General features: G+C 44.0%; 1 protein-coding gene across 11 annotated transcripts in view; it reads right to left on the bottom strand.

Annotated features, from left to right (window-relative positions):
- st3gal3a (ST3 beta-galactoside alpha-2,3-sialyltransferase 3a) overlaps positions 1–18,631 on the bottom strand; it is a 788,939-nt gene that overhangs the window by 73,654 nt on the left and 696,654 nt on the right. For all 11 annotated transcript variants that reach the window (XR_010975488.1, XM_068036918.1, XM_068036928.1 and 8 more), the window contains one exon: positions 6,746–6,892. Coding sequence is in view for 10 of the 11 variants with exons in the window: in XM_068036918.1 (XP_067893019.1) it covers positions 6,746–6,892 (147 nt within the window). In the remaining variant the exon portion in view is untranslated. The remainder of the gene's footprint in view (positions 1–6,745; positions 6,893–18,631) is intronic.

The following is an 18,631-nucleotide window of genomic DNA, read 5'->3' as shown; positions in this document are numbered from 1 at the left end:
AACCAATACAACCTACCTGAACTCAAAACTAAATGAAACGAAAATCAAACCAATTCAATCTAATTCAAAGGAAAACTCAAATCATTCCAGCTCAACTTAAATCCAAACAAAACAATCTAAAAACCAACTCAATCTAATCTAATCCATTCCAATTTGAGAATCAAATTAAAATAAAATAATGCAGTCCAAAACCAAACAAAGATAAATTTACCCAAAATCAAGCCAAAATAAAGGACTGATAGTACCAGTTAAAAAGGGTGTTCTTGTATTGGCCATCTTTACCATCAGAAAATAATCTAAATCTTTTCCAATTCTGCGCATAATATCAACAATACAAACAAATTAATTACTTTAATTTTGGTGCTTTTCAACATCAAAGTGCAGTCATAGAATGTCAAAATAGTCAGAATAAATTACTGCCCTAGCTGATTTGTTCTTTATTGGGAGTGAAGTGGAAGAGTTGCTGGAGTCAGAGGAGTGAGTGAGTTGAAAAATCTTCATAGACATTTTAAAATATGATAATATAATGGAGGTACTGTAGAAAAGAAACTTAAAACATGAAAACATTCTAATGTTCAGTATTAGCAAGGATGTGTGATAAAGAGTAAAATTTATGACAGTTTTAAATTTCTCTAACAAAATTAAAGCATTTGTACTGCTACATAATTTTGTACCCTAAAACAAAACAAAATTATAGGAAACCTTTAGAACCACAGAAATTTATAGCACAGAAGGAGAGAATCCAGTACATTGTGTCTGTACTGGCTTATTCATGAATGATGATACCTAGCTCTACCTCTTCTCTACTTCTCTTGACCCCTCCTTTGTCTCTAAATTGTCTGACTGCTTGTCCAATATCCATTATCAGACGAGCAGAAATTTCCTCTGATTAAACTTTGGGAAGACAGAAACCATGGTCTTTGGTCCCCAGTCCCCATTGCAAACTCTGTTTCCTTGCCACCAAATCCATCCCTCTCTCTGGCAAATGCTGGAAGCTGAACCAGACTCTTTGCAAACTTGGTGTTATATTTCACCTAGAGATGAGCTTCCTATTGCACATGTGCACCATCACTAAGACCGCCTATTTCCACCTCCATAACATTGCCTGAATCTGCCCTCGTCTCAGCTTATCTGCAGTTGAATCCTCATACATGCTTTTGTTACCTTTAACCTTGATTATTTCAGTGCACTCCTGGCTGGCCTTTTCTACCCTCTGCTAACGTGGGGTCATTCAAAATTTCCCTGCCCGTGTCCATAATAGCACCAAGTTGCATTCACCTATCTCCCCTGTGCTCACCTATCCACAATGGCTCCTGGTCAAACAATGCCTTGATTTTAAAACTCTCAATCTTGTTTTCAAATCCCTTGCTCCTCCCCATCTCTGCAATCTCCTTCAGCCCTACAGCCTCCCAGTTCTCTGTGCTCTGACAATTCTGGCCTCTTGAGCATTCCTGACTTTAATTACTCTACCAATGGTGGCTGCGCCTTCAGCTGCCTAGGCCCTAAGCTCTGGAATTCCCTCCCTATATCTCTCCACCTCTCTTTCTTTGTTAAATACACTCCTTAAATCCTACCTCTTTGACCAAGCTTTTAGTTATCTGGCCTTATATCTCATGTGACTCTGTGTCAAATTTTGTTCCATAACGCCCCTGTAAAGTGCCTTAGAATTTTTATTACGTTAAAAGGTGCTACATAAATGCGAGTTGTTGTTATTTTTGCTAGAACTTTTAAACTAATCCCATTGCCCCGCCATCTCTCCGTTGCCTTGTGCCTTCCTCTATACTTCAAATATTTATCAAATTTTCCCTTAAAATATGCAACCCAGCTATACCTTGTGGCAAAGCAATCCACAATCCAACAACTTGCTATGTAAATTAGTATCTTTTAAACCCTTCTCATTCCCGTAATGGCATTTTAAAATATATAATCCCCTGTCATTGACCGCCACCACCACCACCCCACCCACCCCCCCACCACTAGAGCAAACAGACTTTTCCTGTACACTTTTTGATGTCCTTCAGAATTTTTTTAAAAAGCTCTATTAATCTCTTCGCCTTCTCTCCCATGAAAATAATAGTAACTCACGTCTCTCTTCATAACTATAGTTTCTCAACTTTGTCATCATCCTGATGAATTTATACCGTACACTCTATTATTTTAATGTCCTTTCCATAATGGGTCACTCAAAACTATGCACAGTACTCTTAACTGTGACCTACTTGACATTTTGAACAAAATTATTACTTTTTACATTTGTACTCTATTTATAAGGTCCAAAATGCTGTTGGCTTTTTAAATGATTTTTATCTACTTCTACTTGCACTTCCAGAGAATATGCATTTGAACCCAATTCTCTGTGTTCAATCACACCCTTCAATGTCTTTCCATTGAGTGCATCAGAGGAGATGGTAAACTGATGCGCAGACTGCCAATTCAAATGGATGTAATCGATCCTATGGCACTATACAAAGAGTAGAGGGAAGCTCGCTGGGTATCCTGGCCAACATTTAGCCTTCAACCAAGATTAATTAGTTGATTCTCTCATTGCTGTTTGTGCACAAAGTGGCTGCTGTGTTTACTCATATAACCCAATAACTACACTTCAGACCTAATTAATTGGCTGTGAAACACTTTGAGACCTCACAATGATATGATAAGGTGTGATATAAATGCAAGTTCTTTCTATCTCTATACTAGTCAATCTGTGGTGTTGCACACATGTAGTAAAGAACATCTCATCTTCAGGTGAAACAGGGTTGGAGAGCAGAGGACAACTGGATCAGGCCCCTATTTTAAGTCATACATTGTGTCCTTAAATTTTTTAAATGCTTTGATATATCATTTATATATTAACAGCTAAACTTGGGGCAATTTGGGAACCGAGGTAGGATTAGTTGGACCAGAGGAGTTTCTCTGCAGTACAGACTCAGGAACTGGGAGATACATGATTGTGGTACTACTAGTGCCAACATAAATGAGATGGTGTAATTTCAGCTCAACAATTATAAAGACTGTTTCCACAATAAATGTAGACAAAGAACTTTACAATTGGAAAATTCAGAGAAAGTATGAATAAAGTTGTTAAATTGTAGATATGTAAAGAATCTGAATAAAAGTTGTAAAACATTAGATAGAAGTCTACTTGCCTTTTTTCTTTCCTACTCTTCCTTTTAATTTGCGTTTTACATTATTATTTGTTGTCCTATCCTCTATTTTATATGATTTATCAATTTTATTTTTTGAAAATAACAGTTTTCCCATAACTCTCCAACTTTCCCTAAGTGGAACATCACTCAAAATCTGGCTTTGATTGGTTCCAAAGGCCAGTTTTTTCAGCTAGTTGAAAAACAGATCAATGAATTTTGACCTAATTATGTCATTAAACTCAAATGTTTTGCATGTTGGAATGCAAGGCATCTGACAATGCAGCTCATTAGTGGCCGAAAGAAGATCAGCTACAAATTATCTCATCATTGGTGGGCCAAGGATTAAGAACAATAAGAGACAAACAGAACAAGAACAAAGTTAGATGTTTGAATGTATCTCATTATTTGCAACGGTAATTACTTTGCTGAGTGCATAAACATCCATGCAAGATAAATAACACTTTATAAAAGTATTTGTGGATCTCACATAAAGGGCTGAATTTTATAAGCATGCTGCAAATCGTGGTGGCAAGCTCTGATCTCGGCAGTCTTCCGGCGCAGATGCGCCATCGCTGTGCCCCAGCAATATTTCGCGTGGGAGTTCATTTAAATGGAGGGGGGGCAGAGCAGGCGCCCCTGATGACGTAGAGGGGGGCACCCACTCCGTCCCCGGCAACGGCGTCCGGTGCTACCATGCAGACGCCGGCACCATTTTTAAAGGACTTTAAGCCCTTAGAAGAAATTTTAATTTTTAAAGGGAACAAGCTTGTAAAATTTAAGTTACACATTACATAACAACTTTACTCCCCTCACCCACACCCCCAAGGAATAATCGAATTAATAGCCCATTCGCCCCAAAAAAACTTTGATTCAGATCCTGATCTTCTCCCCGCAACCTTTAACAACTTTAACCCTCAAGCCCTTCCCACCATCCCCCCCACCAATCCAAAGAGCTTTTCCCACCCAGCCACCCATCCACCCCCGCTCCGCGACCTGAGAATTTCACTCCTCCCCACCAGTGTCATGCCTCAGAACTCTGAATGGAGATCCGAAGACGGAGTTCCGGCCAACGGCTGGAATATTGGCATGGGACAGCCGTTGCTACCTGGTAGGTAATTATTCTTTAATTGTAATATGATTTGCATATTAAAATGAAGGCCCTGCCGCCGAGCAGCGGGTAGGATGGGGGCCGCACTGAGGCCTCGCCGCCTCCGCCACCCGTAAAATATGGTGGGGCCTTCTTGGCGTCAGAGGTCGATGGCGGGCTTCTCCCGGAAGAATTTTCTGGGCTTCCTCGGCACGACCCCTGACGCCAGAGGGCTTTTAAAGTTCAGCCCAAAGTGTTGTATTCTGGTGTGGACCTGAGAAAATCAAAGAGGCAGTGCAAAAGTTTGATAGAAGGGCAACAGAGATAATTCAGGAATATGTCAATGAAGATAAGCAGGCTCAAATCAAATGAACAGGTAAGAGTCATGTTTTCAAAATTCTGGGGGTGCAGCAGTAATAGGAATTTTGTAAAAGGACCAGAAAACACAATTATAAATTGAAGTCACAAACTAATCTTATCATGAAGAATAATTTCAACATACTAGAACAGGAAACTTGTAGAACAGACTGCCAACTAGTGTAGTGAACGCCAAGTCCAGTGAGATATTCAAAAAGGAACAGGATCAATTTTTGATTCAGCAGAGCAGAGGGATATGAATTTGTGGTAAGAAAATTGATATAAAATGACAATGAATCAGCCCTTGTAAAACCACATGAATGATGGAGTTAGCTAAAGCAGACTCCATACAAGAGATTAGAAGCATAAGGAGTAACCTGTTACAATTCTTCAGCATTATGAAGGGTGATAAGGTAAACAGTAATAGATTGTCTCCACTGGTCAATGAGACAGGAACAAAATGGCACAAATTTAACAGTTATAAAAAGCACGAAAGGGAGGATAGAGAAACATTCTTCACATGGAGTTCAGTTTTTCTTTTAAAGATAATTAGATAGTTACTTGAAAATGAGGAACATTGAAGAGTTTGGGAAGTGAGCGGATAGCAGGATTAGATTAGATTTTACCACTGTGAAGCACCTTAGAACCGTTTCCTACATTACAGATGCTAAATAAAAGTTGTTATTATTGTTGGTGGCTCATGCAGAGAAAATACCAATGCAGACCTCATGGACTGAAAGACTTGCTTCTGAGCTGGAACATTTTGTGATTCTTATGCTCTTATGTTTCAATTTAACTTGGAGGAATTGAAATGCCGAATACACGTTGAATCAATCTTGCTTTCATACATGCAATTAAAAAGTTAAAAAGGGAGAAAAGCAATCCATCAAGATGATAAACTGTCCAATGACAGACCCAACACATACAATAACTTGGTCCAGTGATCCAAAATAGCAGGTTTTCATCAAGTTTCATAAAGAATAATTTCATCAGCCTAGAACCATAAGGTTTAGCTAGCTCCAGCATTCAAGTACTTTTACAAAGCTCAATTTATTTTTCATTTCATATCAATTTTCCTATTGCAAACACATATCCTTCTGCTCTGCTGAAACAAAAACTGATCCTATTCCTTTTGGAATGCCTCACTGGATTTAGCATTTACATAAGTGGAGTTGTGGTCAAGGATCAGCCATGATCTTACTGAATGGTGGAGCAGGCTCGAGGGGCCATATGGTCTACTGCTGTTCCTATTTCTTATGTTCTTACGTTACCCCCTTGTGGAAAAAAAATCTGAGAATTTGGAATTTCTCTACTCAGGTAGGAAAAACTGTAACAATAACCATACCATGTTTAGGGGGAATACTTCAGTGTTGTTCTCCTTTAAGCAGTATTTCAATTATCTGCAGTAGATATCCAAATCATGTGATTTTCCAAATTATTTGAGTTCTGTCCCTGTAATCTAAGGTAATGAGTAGTATCGAAACAGGTTCATGCCTGCCTGGTTATGAAATTTCACTGCCACTATAAATCATACCAACATTCTCATCTTGATCTGTTGGGAGTGGAAAATCTGCTCAGAGCATCTGGACTTTTATAAAGCTATTTTATGCTTGCTATTTGTAAGTGCACAATATCTTACATGTTTGGGTATTGCAGTTTTTTTGTATATTGTTATGGTCTGGTCCTGCTTACATCTATCTCAAGTGTTGCATCCGATACTCACAACTGTACCCCTCCCCCCAGAAAAAAAGTGTTTTGCAATTTTTACTGTTTGTTGTGTTTGTTTTTTGAATGTCACTGTGCTTTGCAGTTTCCTAAAATATTTTCTGTGCCCTCTGCCATTGCCACTTTAAAAAGCCATTAGGTGGTGCATGAGCAACTGAAGTGACTCATTATCCACGATACCCTTCTTGTGGAAAAAGCATCTAGTCTACCATTCAGTAGCTCTTCCCCCACCATAGCCCAACTAAGATGAGAACTATTGCAGCATGTGGAAATGGCAGTATAAATCTATATTCTTCCATTTCCTGGCAGTGTATGCTCTGTGCCCTGAACTGTGATTACATCTTGGTCAAATGCAAAATATTTTGTCATGATTGCACAGTTATGTTGGAAAATGCAACTATTTCACAAACAGCCAAGATGTTTTACTCACCCCACGACCCATCATCCCATTGTTGACTGGAAGGCCAATAAATGTGAAAGCTGCTTCCCGGATGAAATACGGATTCAGAATTCGGATCTCTTTGGGCTCCTTTGGGACAACTGTGGCAACAGACTTCCAGAAACCATCTGACGGACTCTGGAAATTAAGAAAGCAAAATGTCTATTATCCACTTATACAAAATCCATGTACTTTTCAGTCTCCATTTCTGTATTTTGTAACCTAGTTCCATTTAATGTCAATTGCCTGGATGGTGACTAAAACCACCACCTGCCCTGAATTAAATTCTCTGATTGGGTTCTGTCCATTATTTTGTCTATTGCATATGGCAATGTACTGTCTTGATCACTGTAGTGCTGGACTCTTGAAACAGGTGTTTTTTTCTCACCTATCTTAATATTGTGGGTTATTTTTGCCTTTCTTTGTTCTGTGCAACATTCTCTAATTGAGCATGAGAAAGTAAATCACCTGTTTGAACTGGTTGATCACAATCCTATGAATTAATTTGAAGATTGATTTTTTTTTCCTGACACCATGGAAGCAACTCACTACCAGTTGGTGCCTTCCTGTCAGCCACAACTGAGACAGGGAAGCCACTATATGGGGAAATCAGTGGGTCAGAAAAGCCTGCGATGCATCTATTAATTCCAAAAAAAACCTCTGCCTCTCAATCACCCAGACCCAGTCCCACAAATACTGATCTAACTCATGCAAATTTCTCCATACCATCTGTCTCACTGCCTCCCTCAGTAGTCTTTTCCACATATTTGCCACACCTGGAGCACTGCATTTAATTCTGATCGCATGTCCAGACATTGAACAAAGAACAGTACAGCACAGGAACAGGCCATTCAGCCCTCCAAGCCTGCGCCGATCTTGATGCCTGTCTAAAATAAAACCTTCTGCACTTCCGGGGACTGTATCCCTCTATTCACATCCTATTCATGTATTTCTCAAGATGCCTCTTAAACGTCGCTATCGTACCTGCTTCCACCACCTCCCCCGGCAGCAAGTTCTGAAAACAGAAACCACATCGCTAAAGAATCTGAGCTATGGAGAGAAAGGTGGAAGAGCCCAGGATTATTCAGTCTGACAAAGAGGAGGATTAGTAGTGGTATTATTTGAAGATCCTTAAAAACAAATAAATGAATTGTTTGAGATTGCCACACACTCTAGCACCAGAACATATTAAATCTAAACTGTGCACTTTTCCTTTTGTAAATTTGAACCATGTCACCTTGTTATAGAATTTGTAACAATCTACAATATATTAGGATTCAATTTATTGGGTTACAATTTAAGAATCTTCAATACTTAAATAACACCTCCTCTGAACCTTCCCTTTGTCAGTGTAAACAATCTCACGTTCTTAGACCACTCTATGAAGCTCAGAACCTTATCAGATTTGCTGCCATTTCTTACACTGCTCCCAGAATATGTATATCTTTGCTGTGGTGATCAGAGGTGTACACAGGTGTGGCCATAGCAGTTCCTTGTACAGATTTATCACCTCCTGTATTTGTGCCCTATTACCTTTCAATACATCCCGAGACCTGGTTTAGCTTTCCTTACATTTGCTACATCCTATGCTGATGGTTTCAGTGTGATGAAGAAAACGCTAATGCTCCTAGGTCCCCACCTGTGTTGCATCTTGTAGCTTAAAGCCATTTAAATTAAATGCTGACTGTTTATTTCACTCCTCCGACTAATTAGCTTGCATTTGTCCACATTAAATACTACCAGCCTACCTCTAAACCTATCCAAATTCCTTTTTGTTTGGTATATGCTGCAAACTTCATGTCTCCAGCTCCAAATCTTTTATACACTCTGTAAACAAAATTATCTCCAGCAATGATTCCTGTTTCACTTTGCGAGTAACCCCAAAGCTCTGTTCATGATCATTCTCTGCTTACTCTGGTTTAGCTAATTTTCAATCTATTTGAGATGCCTGCCTCATATTCCACGTCTTCCTGCCTTGTTGACTAGTATTTTGTGTGGCCTCGTTGAAATCTGAATATATCACATTCATAGGATTTCCACTGTGAACGTCTGTCATTTCCTTGAAAAACTCATGTAAGTCAGTCCGGGAAGATCTTTCTCCCATGAAACCACTCTTGTGCATTGCTTCAATGCAGTAGATAATGGCTGCAAGCACTAGTTGCACTAACTAATATATAACTTAGGTTTTGACAGTTTGCAGCAAGGTGTTAATTAAAACCCTCTTCTCCAAGTGAAGTTCATCACAGTTGAAGGAAAGGGTAAAAATAAATGATCATGGCCAGCTTTATCCCATAAAAGCACTTGTCTCAATGACTGTTTGTGAAATGGCATCAACAGAAGCTATGGAGAAGTCTGGTATCCAGCTCTCCCAGTGTAGGATGAAATACAGCATAAGCAGCAGATACAGGGAGAATGAAACTAAAATTGTAATAAGCAAGTCAGTAATAAAGTTGTCTATTGTATGAATATATATGTTCCACTTGATTCATGACATCTAGAACAGAAAAACACGAGAAACTCCAGTAAATAGTGGGCAATTTGTCAATATCACAGTGTGCAAAAATTTAGTCAGCAATATAGAACATAAATCTTGTTGCAAAATATATATTTTTGAACTGCTCTCAGATTAACTGCTCCACAGCTAAATAGATGATGTGTGGAGCACATAGAGAAGGATGATAAATTTTCCAATTCGAAAATAAGGAATTAATTTAAAGTTTTGAACTTTTGAATATTATCGGCAATAAGTAGTTGTCAAGATTTTAGGAAAAAATGTGCTTTCAGTTCCTCTAAGTTCATCAATTACACATTTTGGCATGGATTCAACTAACACAGCAGGATGCTTTCACTTTCCCCTCCTGCTCTTACCCGACAACAAATTATTGGAGCCTCCCTGCTTAAAAAAAACTGAAGGCTTGTATTTTCTGCAAATTTTTGGTGTGCTATGGGGAAAGAGCAGGAGAGTGGGACTAATTGGATAGCTTTCAAAGAGCTAGGACAGGCATGATGGGTTGAAGGGCCTGCTTCTGTACTATATCATTCTATGATTCCAGATGATAAAGAAAACGCATTCTCCTTAACCTAAAATTTCTCTGAACTATATTTCTGCTGAACTTATAGAGCCTTGGGGTGGAATTTTACTGGCCCCGTGGCGAGGGACTTGGAGCTGGGGGTGGGGGGACAGTAAAATGGTGGGGAGATGCTGCCACCGGGCAAATTTCCCGGGGCAGTCAGGCAGTGGGATTGGAAACACACAGGATGGCAATTGAGACGGTTAAGCAGCCATTTGAGGGCAATTTTGAAATGGATTTTAAATCTTCCATGGGGCGCATGAGTTCCATGGAGCATCAGCAGCTTGCCTGCTCAAAGGAACTGATAACTCAGCAGCAGGTGAGTGTTGGCTGGAAGTGGCAGCTGCTGAGTACAGTTGCGTTGTCAACCAGGCAGATTGAGGTTCAGATAAGCAAAGGTTTGAATATTTGGAGGGATTGCAGAGTGTGAGCTCATATCTGAAGGCAGTTATTGGAAGTGTGTCTTCCAGGTCCACTGCAGCGAGTGCAGAGTGCACTAGGGGATTGACAGGCATTGAGTCTTGAACGCTCCAAATCTCAATGGGTCCTCTGCACTTTGACTCCTCCAGTGATAAGGATAGGAGAGAGACAGACCAGTTCAGCTACATGGAGTGGGGCCGCAATGGCCAGAGGAGCATCATGAGGGTGCGATGGGACGCAGACGAGGAGGGTGCACAGGGGCACTAATGCAGGCTAATGCTCGTAGAAGGTGCTACCTAGCTGGAAGAGGCTTAGCTTCATGGACATGTTGAAGCACCAGTGTCTGTTAAGACTGCGTCTGTCCAGGCAGGTGGTAGCAGACCTGTGTGGAATGCTGGACGAGCTGTTGAGGCCCCTGGGATGTGGTGGCCATCCATTGCCTGTGGTGGTGAAGGTGACTGTGGCACTCAACTTTTACACCTCAGGTTCATTCCAGGGATCATCTGGAGACATATGTGGGATCTCCCAGTCAGAAGCCCATTGCTGCATCAAGCAGGTGATGGATGTCGCGTATCACAGGTCAGGGCAAGACATCAGGTATTGCACTGATCATGCCAGTCAGACTGTGAGGGTGATAGGATTCAAAGCCATCGCTGGACTCCCTCAGCTGCAGCGAGTAACTGACTGCACGCAAGTGGCCATCAAGTCTCCCACAGAGTAGCCAGGTGCCTTCACTAACAGGAAGGGGCTCCACTCGCTGAATGTGCAAGGGGTCTGCAACCTCTACAAAAGGATCCTGCAGGCATGCGCATGGTTCCTGGGAAGCTGCCATGATTCTTACATCCCAAGACAGTCCCAGATGCCTCAGTTCTTTAGGCCAGCCGACAGCCTTCACGGATGTATACTAGGTGACTAAAACATGGCTGCTTACACCTGTGCCGAACTCCACCATCGAGTCAGAGGACATGTATAACCACTGCCAAGTCACGACAAGAACAACCATCAAACAGGTCATGGCCTTTTGTAAATGAGGTTCAGATGCCTCGATAGATCTGGGGAGCTCTCCAATACACCCCTTCAAGGGTCTCGCACATCATGGTGGTATGCTGTGCTCTGCAAAACCTGACATTCCAGAGGGGAGCTGCATTGGAGACGGATGACCACACTGAGTGCACCACCTCCTCCCCCTCCGAGGAGGAGAATGAGTAGGAGGAGCTTCGAGACCAGGCGGCTAGTGAAAATGCACCCGTGGGTCCAATGTCAACAGGCATTGACATACGTGCCAGGGAGACGTATGAACCATTCATAAGCACACATTTCTCCTGAAATACCATTAAACACAGCTAAAAATGATACAGTCTTCTCCCTGAGGTAGTCTTGGTGGCATTTCATGAAATGGCATTACCATCTCACTGGCACTGTCAAATCAGAATTCCAAGGGCTGCATTCACTGCTGCCCTTATTCTGGGCACAACTATTCATGCCCGCCACCTCAAGTGCTCAACATCTGGCAACGGCCCACTGGTGCAAAAGTGAACAGACAATTTGTTAAAGTATGTATTACAAGAACTTTAAATTTGCACAAACATCTAACTCTTTGGCATTCAGCAAAAAAAAAATTACCCTGCGAGACTCCAAGTGCAATTAGCAAATGCTTCCAGGTGCTCCTACGTTGCGCTCACCCGGCATCTGCAGTTGATGTAGTGGTAGGTTGATGCCTTTTCTTTTCCAGTTCATGTGATGGTGGCAGCAAATAGGTTCTGGGTGGCTGAGCTCTAGTAGGGTCCAGCACATTCAGGGCCACCTGGATCCGGATAGGGACTGCCTCTGCCAGAGCGATGCATCACTGTCAAAAGAGGCCAAAGATCCGCCGAGAATGCAAGGAGTGCCTTGAGAAAAGCCCCCATAGGTTTCAGGCGGCCGCTCCTCAACACTTTTAACGCCCCCCTGCCCTTCCCTGCTTACCTGGAGTGGTTGAACACCTAGCAATGGGTTCTTGCATCTCTGGACCATCTCGTCTACCTAATGCTCAACACAGTTTTTTTTTAATTTATTCATTCATGGGAAGTGGGCGTCACTGGCTATGCCAGCATTTATTGCCCATCCCTAATTGCCCTTCGGAAGGTGGTGGTGAGCTGCCTTCTTGAACCGCTGCAGTCCATGTGAGGTAGGTACACCCACAGTGCTGTTAGGAAGGGAGTTCCAGGATTTTGACCCAGCGACAGTGAAGGGACTGCGATATAGTTGCAAGTCAGGATGGGGTGTGACTTGGATAGGAACTTGCAGGTGGTGATGTTCCCATGCATCTGCTGCTCTTGTCCTTCAAGGTGGTAGAGGTCAGGGGTTTGGAAGGTGCTGAGTAAGGAGCCTTGGTGCGTTGCTGCAGTGCTTCTTGTAGATGGTACACACTGCTGCCACTGTGCGTCGGTGGTGTTGGGAGTGAATTTTTGTGGATGGTGTGCCAATCAAGCGGGCTGCTTTGTCCTGGATGGTGTTAAGCTTCTCGAGTGTTGTTGGAGCTGCCCCCATCCAGGCAAGTGGAGAGTATTCCATCACACTCCTGACTTGTGCCTCGTCGATGGTGGACAGGCTTTCGGGAGTCAGGAGGTGAGTTACTCGCCGCAGAATTCCTAGCCTCTGACCTGCTCTTGTAGCCACGGTATTTATATGGCTACTCCAGTTCAGTTTCTGGCCAATGGTAGCCCCTAGGATGTTGATAGTGGGGGATTTAGCGATGGTAATGTCATTGAACGTCAAGGGGAGATGGTTAGGTTCTCTCTTAGAGTCAGAGTCGTACAGCATAGAAACAGGCCCTTCGGCCCACCGCCACCATGCCGACCAGAATGTATATCTATACTAATCCCACCTGCCTGCATTAATTCCATATCCCTCTATGCCTTGCTCATTCAAGTACCTGTCCAGATGCCTCTTAAATGTCGCTACTGTTCCTGCCTCCACTACCTCCTCAGGCAGCTCATTCCAGAGACCCACTATTCTTTGTGTGAAAAATTTACCTCTTTGATCCCCTTTAAAACTCCTCCCCCTCACCTTAAATCTATGCCCTCTAGTTTTAGTCACCCCTACCATGGGAAACAGACTCTGGCTATCTACCCTATCTATGCCTCTCATAATTTCATATACCTCTATCACGTTCCCCTCTCAGCCTCCTTCGCTCCAGGGAAAACAGACCCAGTCTATCCAATCTCTCTTTATAACTCAAGCCCTCCAAACCAGGCAACATTCTTGTGAATCTTTTCTGCACCCTCTCTAGCTTAATCACATCTTTCCTGGAGCACGCTGACCAGAACTGCACACAGTACTCCAAATGCGGCCTAACCAACGTTTTGTACAACAGTAACATGACGTCCGAACTCTTGTACTCAATGCCTCGGCCGATGAAGGTAAGAATGCCATACGCCTTCTTCACCACCCTGTCCACCTGTGTTGTCACTTTCAGGGAACTATGTACTTGCACCCCAAGGTCTCTCTGCTCAACAACACTCCCCAGGGCCCTGCCATTCACTGTATATGTCCTGCCCTGGTTTAACTTCCCAAAATGCACCACTTCACACTTGTCTGCGTTAAATTCCATTTGCCACTCCCTTGCCCACTTTCCCAGTTGATCTATATCCTGTTGTAACCTTAGACAACCTTCTTCACTGTCCACAAGACCACCAATTTTGGTGTCCTCTGCAAACTTACTAATCATGCCCCTTAGATTCACATCCAAGTCATTAATATATATGACAAACAGAGGGCTCAGCACCGATCCCTGCGGCACACCACTGGTCACCGGCCTCCAATCTGAAAAACAACCCTCCACTACCACCCTCTGCCTCCTATCACCAAGCCAATTTTGTATCCAATTTGCTAGCTCACCCTGGATCCCATGTGTTCGAACCTTCTGGACCAGCCTACCATGTGGGACCTTGTCAAAGGCCTTGCTAAAGTCCATGTAGACAACGTCCATCGCCCTGCCCTCATCAGACCTCTTGGCCACCTCCTCGAAAAACTCAATCAAATTCGTGAGACATGAATTCCCATGCACAAAGCCATGCTGACTATCCCTCATCAGACCATGCCTTTCCAGATGCATATAAATCTTGCCTCTCAGAATCCCTTCCAATAACTTTCCCACCACTGATGTAAGGTTCACCGGCCTGTAGTTCCCTGGCTTATCCCTGCTGCCCTTCTTAAATAAAGGCACAACATGAGCTATCCTCCAGTCTTCCGGTACCTCACCCGTGGCTAACGATGATACAAAAATCTCTGCCAGGTCCCCAGCAATCTCCTCCCTTGCTTCCCATAGCATCCTAGGATACACCTGGTCAGGCCCTGGGGATTTATCCACCTTAATGTGCTTCAATACCTCCAACACCTCCTCCTTTGTAATGTTGACATGCTCCAGGATATCGCTGTTCCCTCCCTTGAACTCACTAGCTTCTATGACCTTCTCCACGGTAAATACGGACGAGAAATATTCATTTGAGACCTCGCCCATTTCCCGTGGCTCCACACATAGATTGCCACACTGATCCTTAAGGGGACCTACTCTCTCCCTAGCTACACTTTTACTCTTAATATAATTATAGAATCTTTTAGGATTATCCTTTATCTTATCTGCCAGGGAAATCTCATGGCCCCTTTTTGCCCTCCGAATTTCCTTAAGTGTAGTCCTACATCCCCTACACTCCTCGAGGGACTCACTCGATCCTAGCTGTCTATACCTGACATATGCCTCCTTTTTTGTCCTAACCAGACCCTCAATATCCCTCGTCAACCAAGGTTCCCTAAACTTGCCAGCCTTGCCCTTCCATCTAACAGGAACATGCCGGCCCTGAGCTCTTTCCATCTCACTTTTAAAAGCCTCCCACTTGCCAGACGTCCCTTTACCTGTAAACAGCCTCTCCCATTCAACTTTTGAGAGTTCCTGTCTGATGCCATCGAAATTAGCCTTCCCCCAATTTAGGACTTCAACCTGAGGACCACTCCTATCCTTTTCTATAACTATCCTGAAGCTAATAGAGTTATGGTCACTGGTCCCAAAGTGCTCCCCCACTGACACATCAACCACCTGCCCATCCTCATTTCCTAAGAGGAGGTCGAGTGTTGCCCCTTCTCTGGTCGGGCCATCCACATACTGCTTCAGAAAACTATCCTGGACACACTTAACAAATTCTTCCCCATCTGATCCCTTCGCACGAAGGCAGTTCCAGTCAATATTAGGGAAGTTAAAATCACCTACTATTACAACCCTATAATTCCTACACCTATCTGTGATTCCCCTACATATATGCTCCTCCACTTCCCTCTGACTATTGGGGGGCCTATAGTATAATCCCAACAAAGTGATCACTCCTTTCTTATTTCTAAGTTCTACCCATATGGCCTCGCTGGACATTCCCCCCGGGATATCCTCTCTAAGCACTACCGTGATGTCCTCCCTTATCAATAGTGAAACTCCCCCTCCTCTCTTACCTCCACCTCTCTCAAGCCGGAAGGATCGGTACCCCAGAACATTGAGTGGCCAGTCCTGCCCATCCCTCAACCACATTTCCGTAATAGCTATAATATCACAATCCCATGTACCGATCCATGCTCTGAGTTCATCTGCCTTACCTGTAAGGCTTCTTGCATTAAAGTAAATGCAGTTTAGCCGACCAGACCTTCCACGCTCCCTGTCCTGCCCGGCCTGCCTACTGGACTTGTTTGCTTTAACCTCTACATTTGCCTCAACTATCTCATCTGAGAGACTACTACTTTGGGTCCCACCCACCTGCAAGACTAGTTTAAACCCTCCCGAGTAGTACTAGCAAATCTCCCCGCAAGGATATTGGTCCCCCTCCAGTTTAGATGCAACCTGTCCTTCTTGTACAGGTCACCTCTGCACCAGAAGAGATCCCAATGATCCAAGTAGCTGAAGCCCTCCCACCTACACCAGCTCTTCACCCTCATTCCTACCCACACTAGCATGTGGCACAGGGAGTAATCCTGAGATTACAACCCTAGAGGTCCTGCTCTTGTTGGAAATGGTCATTGCCTGGCACTTGTGTGGCGCAAATGTTACTTGCCACTTATCAGCCCAAGCCTGGATATTGTCTAGGTCTTGCTGCATTTCTACACGGACTGCTTCAGTATTTGAGGAGTCGCGAATGGTGCTGAACATTGTGCAATCATCAGCGAACATCCCCACTTCTGACCTTATGATTGAAGGAAGATCATTGACGAAGCAGCTGAAGATGGTTGGGCCGAGGACACTACCCTGAGGAACTCCTGCAGTGATGTCCTGGAGCTCAGATGCTTGACCTCCAACAACCACAGCCATCTTCCTTTGCGCTAGGTTTGACTCTAACCAGCAGAGAGTTTTCCCCCTGATTCCCATTGACTCCAGTTTGCTGGGGCTCCTTGATGCCATACTCGGTCAAATGCTGCCTTGATGTCAAGGGCAGTCACTCTCACCTCACCGAAGCCATACTGTTGAGATCAGCGCACATCTCCTACATCCACTCGGTGGTATGTAGCATGCGGCTCTCCATGAGGGTCGCCACTCTCTTAATGGAGCAGGCCATGAGCTCACATACCATAGACATGGCACCACTCATGGCATGGATGGACTCCTCCATCTTATGTGCATGGGAGCAAACAGCCTCTGTGAACTCTGACATGTCCACACATTTCGCACTGCTGTTCCAGCATCTGCCGCTTTGTTGATGGCTCCCAAGGCTTGCCATCTCTGGGAAGCTGAGTGTCTCTGGGCCTTTCCTCAATCCTCTGATGGGGTGGCCGCAGCTGTCACTGTCTCTGCTACCAGCACGTGCTCTTCTGTGCTGTGCTCACCAGCTGGTGCTACCCTGTCTAAATGTGCGTTAATGCCCACCTAATTGAGTGTATCTGCGCTGTTGGGGGGTGCGCTGGACTGATGTGGCGCTGTCTCCTCAGATGGTGGATCCTCCTCTGAGGTCTCATGTGGTCCCAGAATCATTGAGAGACCCTCATCCGCTACTGGACCTGCAGGAGTCAAGATTGCTGTTCACAAGTTGTGCTTTCAATCAACTCCTGCTGGTCCATGAGTTGGAGCTTCCTGTGTTCATCAAGGCCCACAGAAGAGCCATACCTAATATTCCTCAGAAGGTATGATGCCTGCATCCATAGCATTACTTGCTCTCTATGGACTCCAGACACGCCTTGCCCTCAGCGACAGGCTACCCTTTTTTAAATTCATTCGTGGGATGTCAGCATCTCTGGCAAGGCCAGCAGTTCTTGCCCATCCCTAATTGCCCTCGAGAAGGTGGTGGTGAGCCACCTTCTTGAACTGCTGCAGTTCATGTGGTGCAGGTATACTTCAGAAATATAGAAAATAGGAGCAGGAGTAGGCCATTCGGCCCTTCTAGCCTGCTCCGCCATTCATTATGATCATGGCTGATCATCCAACTCAGTAACCTGTTCCCGCTTTCGCCCCATATCCTTTGATCCCTTTAAACCCAAGAGCTATATCTAACTCCTTATTGAAAACATACAATGTTTTGGCCTCAACTGCTTTCTGTGGTAGCGAATTCCACAGGTTCACCACTTTCTGGGTGAAGAAATTTCTCCTCATCACAGTCCTGAATGGTTTACCCCGTATCCTTAGACTATGACCCCTGGTTCTGGACTCCCCCACCATCGGGAACATCCTTCCTGCATCTACCCTGTTAGAATTTTATAGGTTTCTATTAGCTCCCCCCTTACTCTTCTGAAATCCAGCGAATATCCAGGATTTTGACCCTACAAGAGTGAAGGAGCAGCGATATAGTTCCAAGGATGGTGTGTGACTTGGAGGGGCACTTGCAGATGGTGATGTTCCCATATGTCTGCTGCCCCTGTCCTTCTAGGTAGTAGAGGTCGCAGGTTTAGAAGGTGCTGTGATAGGATCTTTGGTGAGTTGCTGCAGCACATTTTGTAGCTGGTACACATTGCTGTCAGTATGCGCTGGTAGGTGAATGTCTAAGGTGGAAGATGGGGTGCCAATCAAGAGGGCTGCTGCAAACCAGCCTATCTCCATTGCCTTCTCCTGCATTAGCGTCACTACAGCTATGATAGGCTCCCATTCTTCTCCACTCCCCAGCATTTAGCCCACTTCTCCTGCAGCCACATACATAACACAGTGTCACTTGTCTCGTGTCATGTCAGTCTGTGCCACTTTACATATCCAGCAATGCGCCACATAGAGGCCTGCTGCAGGCAGCCATTCAGTCTTGTCAATGCAGCACCTCTGACAGACCATGTACCTCAGTGTGAGGCAACTCTGCATCTCAACATGGAAGCTGGTCCCTGGTCATGCCCGATGCATGGACTCATCTCATGGGCGGTATTTAATACAGGCAGTGCTGTGAGTTGCAATAATGAA

Source organism: Heterodontus francisci, chromosome 8 (assembly GCF_036365525.1).
Source record: "Heterodontus francisci isolate sHetFra1 chromosome 8, sHetFra1.hap1, whole genome shotgun sequence".
In the NCBI taxonomy this organism is placed as follows: domain Eukaryota; kingdom Metazoa; phylum Chordata; class Chondrichthyes; order Heterodontiformes; family Heterodontidae; genus Heterodontus; species Heterodontus francisci.
This window is presented reverse-complemented; position numbering and strand designations above follow the sequence as displayed.